Here is a 9,432-nt window from a genome sequence, read left to right as displayed (position 1 = left end):
CGCAAATATGCATTTTTCGCATATTTTCTTTTTAGTTTTTCAGTTGATTTCTGAACTAATCCTAATGAAATTTATTTATCACATTACTTTTTTCCAACTCTTCCAATGCATTAATGCATTAAAATGAATAAAGTCCTTTTCAATTATTCACTTTAGGTAAATTGGGTAAATTGAAAGAGAAATCTTTCCTGAGATGAATTAATTAAAAAAATTAAATGAGATTTTTTAACAATTTATTCATCGTAATCAAATATACATAATATAGGTACATAAATAGAAACAAAAACAGTTCTTTTTGCAAAACTTTCTCTTTATCAGTCCAAATATAATCGCTCATAAAATGTTCTCAAGGGGTTATCATCTATGTTGCTGCTTCTGAATCTCTTTGGGGGACTTTCTGTCTCTTTAACTGGGAAAGGAGAAATTCCTAAAAATGTTGCCTGGGATGTGGTTAGGAATAGGGGAGGCGTGGGTGTGTTGTATCATTAGATGGGGAGTCAGTATTAGGAAGAATTTATCTCTTTTTTTGACGATTGTTTTTTTTTTCGTTCTCTCCACGAGGAGGTGCGTCTCTGTGAATAATAAAAAAAGTAAAGAAGAAAATGTTTGAGGAGTTTTCCTGTGTGTGGTTCAGTTGTAAATGTCCCAGAGGGTAATTTGACTGTCCTCCCCAGCAATAGCCATGAGTGGTGCCTTCCAGAGATCAACTGGTCCAGGAGAGAAGGCTACATCGAGGATGGTTTTCTTGTGCTCCGTGAGAACAGCCAGGGGTCTGAGGCTCTTCCATGAGAACACCCGGACACGTCCACTGCATTGGCCTGAGATGAAAATCTTCCGATCAGGGCGAATTCGTAGGCAACTCACTCTTGGGGTCTTCAGGGGTATCTCTGGGCGTTCCTGAAGGGTCATTTGGGATTTCTGGAAGGCAAACACGCCGATTTGATCGGCAGCTCCTGCGTAAATGCCACGATTTGTGAGATCATCGTAGTCAAGGGCCATTGGAGATTCTTTTAGCTTCTCCACCGACATCACACGACCCATCCTCAGGTCCCATGCAATAAAATGCCCCGATTCAAAAGCACCCAACACATGCCCAGCGTTGGGATTTATAATCCTCAAACACATCAGGGCACCAACATTCTCCTCACATTCGGGAAGTAATTTCAGCACCGGACTCAAATCCCGGAGGCTGTGCACCTCCATGTGATTATCCCCCTTGGGCACAACCACCAAATCCCTCTCATCTGAGCAGTCTATGCGGCAGAAGTTGCCACTTTCAGTCTCAATTTGCTGAACCTACAACAACAGATCACACACAGAGGTGGTCATTGACCCAATTTTTTTTTCAATGGATGCTTTCATGTTGTTGGCAACAACCACAGCAATTTGTACCTCTTCGTAGCCGCAATTGGTGAGCTTCCAGAGTTTCACTAGGGAGCCCTTCTCCTGACTCAACAACCCATCCTGGTTGTCTCGATGCAGCGCAATGACAGGCTTTGTGGCTACACTGAAGTTCATCAGGCACCGATTTGTCTGCAAACCGCCAAAATAAATTTAAAAAAAAATACAAAATTCAACCCTTTAAAATCCACCCCCTTCGTGATGATGCTAATCATGAGATTCTGTACCTGCAGGTCCCAGAGGAAGAGGCGTCCGGAAGCAGTTCCAGCACAGATTCGGTCGCATTTGTCAAAGCAAATACTGTGCACGGGGCCCATGTCGGCACACCTCAAGCTGTACACGGGATCCGGAGGAAGTAGCGCAGCCATTGTGGGGGGATTGTGTGGCCACGGAGAGCCTCGCGCGGATGTGGGATCACAGGATTAAATCAACAACAATAAAAAAATATTTACTACGACGGAGTTTCTCTTTCTTCCCCTTCAAAGCAAAATTGGATGATTCTCTGCGGAAAATAAAACCGTTGCCTTAAGAGTCTGCAATTATTTGAAAATGACGATAAAGTAACGAACTTTTCAGGGAAGTTAACCCATATGGCTATAATTTTTTTTTCAATAAAAATTTTAATGAATGGATTCTGATTTTACAAATTCTTTTTTTCAAATGTATAGCACTATTTTGTATTTTTTAAATTTCTTCTACTCTATTTTTTGAATATTTAATTTATTTTTTAAAATTATTAAATTAGGAACAATCAGTTAAAAGTTTTTTATTCAAAAAGTTCAAAGAAGGATAGAAAAGAAACAAAGAAAGAAAGAAAAGGGTCGAACGTTATAAATTTTATAAAAAAAAGGACCTACAAACCTAAGAAGAGAATCTCAGTATTGGGGCAGATTCTATTTTAAATCTTTACTTTTCTTTTCCTACAATTCGTCAAGTTTTGGTATTCTGGAAAAAATCTTATAAAAACTTGACATTTTATTTGTTTCTTTAATCGGGTTTTTGAAGGAAAATTACTTTTCCAGGACTCTTTAAAAATCCTTTTGATAGTTTTCTTGAATAACAAATTCTTTGTTTTTCTTTTATAGAACGATTTAAAAACATAATCTGTCAAAATCTTAGAATAATTTTAAAGTTGTTAGAAAAGAAAAAAATTTAACAGAATCTCTGTCATAGTTAGAAAATGACAAACAATACAATAAACGTCAATCGTTAGAGAATAAACGTGAAACATTAAGAAATGAACCTGATTTATTCTCTTAAGCTTCTAAAAATAAGCTCAAGTATTAATTTCTGGCTAATGCTGCTACCTTAGTGAAAAAACAAGACTCATTAAAAATCAGAATGTATGATGTAAATAATGTAACCTTAAAAGAGGCCTAGGTTTTTAAATAAAAAAAATTGCAACTAAGTTTTTTTTTCATATACTTAATTAGTGAAAATATATTTGTCGAAACGTCGCTGGAGTACGAAAAATTTGGTTTTCCCTTTTACTATTTTAAGGTGATTTCCAAAATTTTCTTAAGGCGATTTAACAGCTCTTATTTAAACATTTTTGACCATTTTTAATGATGTTTTTGTACTTCATGATTTTATTCTGTGATAATGAAAAGTCAAAAAAGTCAAATTGGCAGCGAGTACCAGTTTTGTCTTCCAGTGTTAAAAACATCTTATCTTTGCACTTTAATTAATTGGAATGAAAAGTTGACTATATTTTGTGCACAAAGGGTTAATATTAAATTTCTGGATGAAAATTTCAGTGGACACATTTGGGTTAACAAAATCAAATTGAATTTCCTGATACTGCATACAGATGGCAGGAGTGTGAAGAAGATATTTTTGAAGTTACGAATAAAACGGATATAATGTCGTCTCAATAAGCAAAAGTCAAGAAAATCAGGCGGGGACTTAACAATTTGGAAAGAAATTTAATTAATTAAAATATGGAAAAATTTAGTGTTTTACATTTTGTTCAATAATGGTCGTAAAAGTCGTAAAAGGGTTAAAAAATGTTTATCTGACTTTACGGTTTTTCTATGTCGGAAAAATCCCTGAAAATGAAATGCTTAAACCTTTATCTTCTGTAAAATCTGTTGTGACAATGAACATGAAAGGGTTAGCATAGTAATGGTCATACAAACATTTTTTAATATAAAATATTTTCCAGGATATTTTCTATTTATAAACTTTTGATTTTCAATTTATATATTGAAAATAGTTTTCTCTGTCTGTACCTTGAGACATGCTGAAATATCTATAACGTCATTCTTGACTCCCACTCTTTTATTGAAATCTTTGAACTGTGAAAAAAATCTAAGAAATATAACAATATACCTACTCAGGAATCTCTTTTAGATACTTTTTTGAACTGCAATGAAAAAGAATATTTTAATATAACCATTTGAATGTTAGTCCAAAGTTTGATTTCTACAGCAGTGGGCGAAGGAATTTGCTTCCTGCATCCTTCTTTTTATCAGTTAATAGGGAAAGATGGGGTAAAATGTCTCAAGACAAACAACCTTCCTATCTCAATGAGAAATATACTTTTTGAGGGTTTTCAAAGCATTAATTTTCCTTAAAATTTCATTTCCTCAGAAAATTTATTTTCTTTGCAAATAAAATTACCCTTTAGCCACAATGAAAAGGTCTCAATTTCTACGAAATCCCAACAAATTGGAAGCTAAAAACCATCAAATTTGGGATATGTGGTTTACATAATTATAAATCCGCCTTGAAATGGATCTTTCCTTAAACCTATAAAACTTTTCGATAAATCCCTGAATGTGTGTGTGTGAGGGTGGTGGAGTAACTATTTTTGGCGTAGGTCATTCTTATTCTTGTGAATGTTGAGGAGAAAGTTTTTAGGATGCGAGAGGACGCCCAGGGGATTATGTGTGGAAGTGCGAGAGGAGTCGCCTTAATGGGTGCTAATAACTTCGGAAGTCCCTAAACAACTTCAAATTACCCCACTTGCCAATTTTCAGACATCCAATATGCGAGCAAAAAGTGATCCTTCCCCCCCCTCCCCCACCCATCGAGCGGATGAATATATATTGCGGGGGAGCCTCGCACCAGCCAGAAGAACATTTTCATTGGGGGTGTATTGAGGAGTGATTATAATGGACAGAACTAAAGTTTCTCTCAGACAAGTTGGGTAGAACATAATCATCTTGGCATTTCTATGAGATCAACAATCACTTCGTGCTTTTTTCTCTTTTCTTGAGAGTTGAATCCTTATATATTTCCAACTAAAAACTACATCATCATTTCGTAGAGAAGGAGAAAAAGGAAAAATCGCCTTCCATCATCAAAAGTAATATATTTGAAGCGATTTCCTTTAATTTGAAAAGTTTTCGCGCGTAGAAAATTTCAAAAGTATCTTAGGGGAGAATGGGGTCAAAAGGAAGATTTCTTTTTTTGTCAAAAATATGAATAAGGCCTTTCAATCAAAAATGATCAAAACTAATTTTAGCAATAAAGATTTTTTCTCAACAGAGAGTATTTTGTAGTCTGATATAGTGCTGATTTCGACTGATCAAAAGAATTTGAATATCAAATTTTCACAAAAAGAAAGATTTTTCTTGAAGAATAAAAAATAATATCTTTTGATTGAAAAAGACTTTGACTCGATCTGATGAACTCAATCAGATGGATCAAATATTGATCAATTATTGATAAATTAACTGCGACAGTGAATTATTTGATCAATCTCAGGTCAAATGAAATTGCTTTTTAAATTGATTTTCTGTGCGGAAGTCTTTGACTCAAAATTGAAACTCAATATTGAGTCAATTTCAACTCAATCATTTTTTTTTAATCTTTGATTGATCAACTATTGACAAAATATTGTTCTTCTAATTTTTAATCAATCAGTTGGTCAATTTAAGCTCAATCATTCACGATTTAAACAATTCCTGCTCAAATTAGTGGACAATCACACAACTTCAACTCTAATTATTTTTTTAGTTTTCTTGTCTTTCTCTTTTATAATACAAAAAATAATCACGGCTAAAAAGAAAACCCGCAGACGTACTTATTTTCTAAACCAAGAGAAGCCAAAGTAGAATGTTCTAAACATCTAGTTTCATTCTAGTTTTTTAACAATTCAAGGAATGCTCAATTTTCACTCAATCTCTTCTCAATCACTTTCCACGCACATCACTGATTTTTCAAGATTTGATCAGCAATTGAGGAATTATTGGCTTAATCAAATTGGCCAATAATTGACAATCTGTGCGGATCTACATTGACTCAATATTGAGCAAATTTTCATTTATTTGGTTCATTTTTAGAGAACTTCTAGTCATATTTTGTCCAATTGATTTCAACGTAAAAATATCACAAAAATACTCAGCAAAGGTACAAAGCAGAAGACTTCTTATCAAGAATTCCTTTTAAATATTGTAGAAATAAAAATTAAACCCCAGACTCCTCTATGAAATGAAGCCTAAGAGTTTCAGTTGGTGAAAGAAGTGAAAAATATCATTAAAAGCTTTCAATCAAACAAACTATGGCAAGAAAGGCAAGAACTTGCGTAGTTGCTGGTAAATTGACTTTCACACACCCCCTTTAAAATACATACATATAACGTAGTGTGTATGTAGCTTTGCTAGGTATGGGAATGCCAAGGGAAATCAACTACATACATTTTCCCATAGTTTGTGAGAAATCATCACGAATCCATGCACAGAAAATCTGGGCACGAAGCCCAAACAATTTTCCAGGAAGTTGGACAAGTGTAAAATTTGCATATCTGAAAGGTTTATCAATAATTTGGTACCTCTCTACATAGCACAAAGACAAAGGTACAAATTAAATCAAGTGAAAACACTTCTTCCCAAAATACTTGATGTACAAATACACCCCAAAAACCACATTTAGGAACTATCATTGAGACGTGTTGCAAATTCCTCGTGTTATCTCCGGGTTAAAACTATAAATGTGCATCTCAAGGGTTTCTTCGTAAATGCATGCGAAGAACATGTGAGAGTTTATGGAGTACTTCTTGCACAGAATTTAACACCAAAACTTTCACCGTATATACTCCCCTAAATTGCTCTGTGGCTTTTCAAACTTGAAAATCTCCACCGAAAGTAGTTGTAAAATTTTCATGTAAAACTTCACGAATCATTCAGATGAAATTCAAGGCAAATTCAAACTTTCAACAAATACGATACCCACTTGAATAAATAGGTAGTAAAAAAGCTCTACAAAAAGCTTTCGGATTTGCTGTAAAAGGAACCTTGATGCTTTTTACTGAAGATTTTCTTAATTGTCAACGTAATAGTTCAATGAACAATTTAATTAAAAAAGTTATTATTATCGTGTCTAATGGGTCCCATACATTTATAAAGATGACTAAAAACAACCATGTGTTCTTCAAATGGTTAACTACGGAGTGTCATGCACCAATTATTGGAATTAAGGATCATATTCAGCGTAAAAAATTCTTTTATTTTTGTGATAAAAGGTTATTTTGGTATTCAGCGTATAAGATAAAAGAATTTTGGTATTCACTATAAAAAAAACAAGTCTCCAAACTTTTATAAGTCTCCAAGAATAAAAAATAAAATAGAATTGGTATTCTGGGTAAAAGTTTTTACCGAGTTTTTTTTCTTTTATGATAAAAGTGTGTTTTAGAGACTCTTCTATGAGCATTTTAAGCTATTTTTATGGTGTTTGATGATGTGAAAAATTATGAATCTAACAGACATTGATCTTATATAATTTCTTTATTAAAAATATACAAATTAATTTAAAAATAAAAATAAAACGATTCTGCCCACCATGTATTCGACAAATTGTTCTGATAAAAAATTAAAAAAAAAAAACGGTATTCTACGTAAAATATTCTAACCCCAAAACTTTAACCTTCATTTTTTTCTCAAGATGTTTTTCAAATTTTCTTTCGACGAATTTGAAGTAATTGAACATCCCTATATACAGATGTGAAAATTATCACGATATATTTAAGAGATTTTTTATCCTGTGACGATTTAAAAAGTGTCGAATTGGCCACGGTGGCCAGCAAAATCCTCCAGTGTTAATCAGAATATTTGGTCTATGGATGGTCTCAGAAATCATTTATGAGTCCTTCTTTGGCCTAATTTACATTTTAACGCATTTCTAAGTTGGAAAAGCAAATAAATTTATAAAAATATGAGAAAATCCAATGTTTTACGTTTAGGTCTACATATGACGCAATGGACGCGAAAGGGTTAAATTACTCTGATTATTCTTTGGCCTAGAAATAAATTCTCTCAATCCCTAGAAAAAAGTATAAATTGCCTGAACTTTAAGGATGTTTAAACACCCAAAAACTTCTTACCTGTCTACGTCACTGATTCCAAACAGCAGCCATTCCACTCGCACCCCTCCAATCTCCTCTAATCAAGAAGAGATCAAAAGAATAATAAAGTTTTGCGTCCACAAAATGCCTTTCAAAGAAAATAATTGACGAGACTGGTGAGCTAAATTGTGAAGATAAAGTGTTTCTCTGCATGCCAATGAGGAAATTTCCTATGACAACGAAACCTCTATTATTCTGCTAACCGTAGTGCACGTTTTCACTGGAATTGGTTTGAAAATTCCCAAAAAGACTCCACAAATACATCAAATATGTCTCTGTGGAAGCCTTTTAGCATTGCTCTACAGCATTTAAAGGGTTAAATGAGGAAAATACACAATTCCCGCAGGTAAAAGCGCCTCCCGTCGTGAAATTCAAAAGAACAATTATTATTCTGACTGAGGCATTTATTTTACATATATAATATTCATTATTTAATATTTATATGTATAATGTGTATACATATATAATATAATTTCATATTTTTTTTGTTTTGGAGTTTAATTAATAATAACACATGTACAATTTTTTAAATTGATTTCATCACACAAAAGATTTCTGTTTTCTCTTTTTTTATATTCTTAACTTTTATGTCTTTTAGTTTTTCTTTTCAGTTTACTCATTTTTTTTATTTCTTTTAGCGGTTATTTTTTTTCTCTTCCATTTTTTTTGCTTCTTGGTGGATGTTTTTTTTTGTAAGTTTTTCTTTAGATCAACATTTATTAGTATAACATATAGAAAAAGGTTTTTTTTTTCATCTTTATCTCTTCTGCTCAATAAAATGTTTTTTTTATCCATTATATGTATATAGAAGTGTATTTTTTTTATTTAATATAAGGTAGTATATAAACAAAAATATATCAAATCTCCTTTTTCATTTTTTTTGTTTTTAAATTACATTATGTTTATCAATACATTATGTAGGATAGTATTAGATTTTTTTCATGTTAAATATAATTTTTGAAAATTTTGTCTTTTTTTTGTCTTTTTATACATTTTCCTTTCAGATTGATTTTTTTTCTTTAAATTAATTTTATTGACAAAATGCACGAAAAAAAAATTTTTTTTTGGTTTTCTTGCTGCTGCTTTTATTTGTTTTGTCTTTTTTTGGTTAGAGAAGAGTGATGAAAACTTAAGGAGTTAGATACGTCTTTTTTTAGTACTTAACCTCTAGCTTCTAGGATTGTTTTGTCAGTACTGTCATTACTAGCAATTTTAGTACACTTTCAGTTTAATGAGTATTTTTTATGGTATGGCTTTTGTTTTCTTTCCTTTGATGTTTTATTTCTCAGAAAAATCATTCCTATATTTTTTCAAAATTTTTTTTTTAGATTCTGCAACTAAAAGAGTTTTTTTTAAAGATTTTCCTTTAATTCCCCTTCCTTGAACTTGTTGGTGTTAACATAGATTTTGTTTTAGTACAAATTATCTTTTAGAACATGAACTATAAAGAAAAATTAAAGATGGCGTCGCAGGATTGATACAAAAAAAATGTTTAAATTATTCGATTTCAATGATCTTTTCAGCTCGATTTTTAGAACGTTTTTTTCTCAATTTTTCCTGTGATGTTATTTTTTTGGGAGAGAATAGTGTGCTAAAATTCTTTCACGTGTCACTAGCCTACACATGTGGGTGTGTTCTAAAAATTTACTACATCTTCAACTACATAAAAATAAGGAATGTGGTGT

General features: G+C 32.3%; 1 protein-coding gene across 1 annotated transcript; it reads right to left on the bottom strand.

Moving 5' to 3' along the window:
• Positions 1-216: 216 nt before the first annotated feature.
• Positions 217-1,907, bottom strand: LOC129794845 (guanine nucleotide-binding protein subunit beta-like protein 1). Its single transcript, XM_055835742.1, has 3 exons — positions 1,629-1,907; positions 1,393-1,533; positions 217-1,296 (listed from the first exon to the last, which is right to left on the bottom strand). Exons 1-3 carry the CDS (start codon positions 1,767-1,769, stop codon positions 631-633), a joined length of 948 nt encoding a protein of 315 aa, XP_055691717.1. The 5' UTR covers positions 1,770-1,907; the 3' UTR covers positions 217-630.
• Positions 1,908-9,432: the final 7,525 nt, after the last annotated feature.

The sequence above is a fragment of the Lutzomyia longipalpis genome, chromosome 4 (genome assembly GCF_024334085.1).
Source record: "Lutzomyia longipalpis isolate SR_M1_2022 chromosome 4, ASM2433408v1".
Taxonomy (NCBI): domain Eukaryota; kingdom Metazoa; phylum Arthropoda; class Insecta; order Diptera; family Psychodidae; genus Lutzomyia; species Lutzomyia longipalpis.
This window is presented reverse-complemented; position numbering and strand designations above follow the sequence as displayed.

Coding starts and splice junctions, on each gene's coding strand:
- LOC129794845 (XM_055835742.1), bottom strand. CDS start 1,769: ATGGCTGCGCTACTTCCTCCGGATCCCGTGTACAGCTTGAGGTGTGCC. Junction 1,534..1,628: donor TCTTCCTCTGGGACCTGCAG/GTACAGAATCTC, acceptor GGCGGTTTGCAG/ACAAATCGGTGCCTGATGAA. Junction 1,297..1,392: donor CCAATTGCGGCTACGAAGAG/GTACAAATTGCT, acceptor CTGTTGTTGTAG/GTTCAGCAAATTGAGACTGA.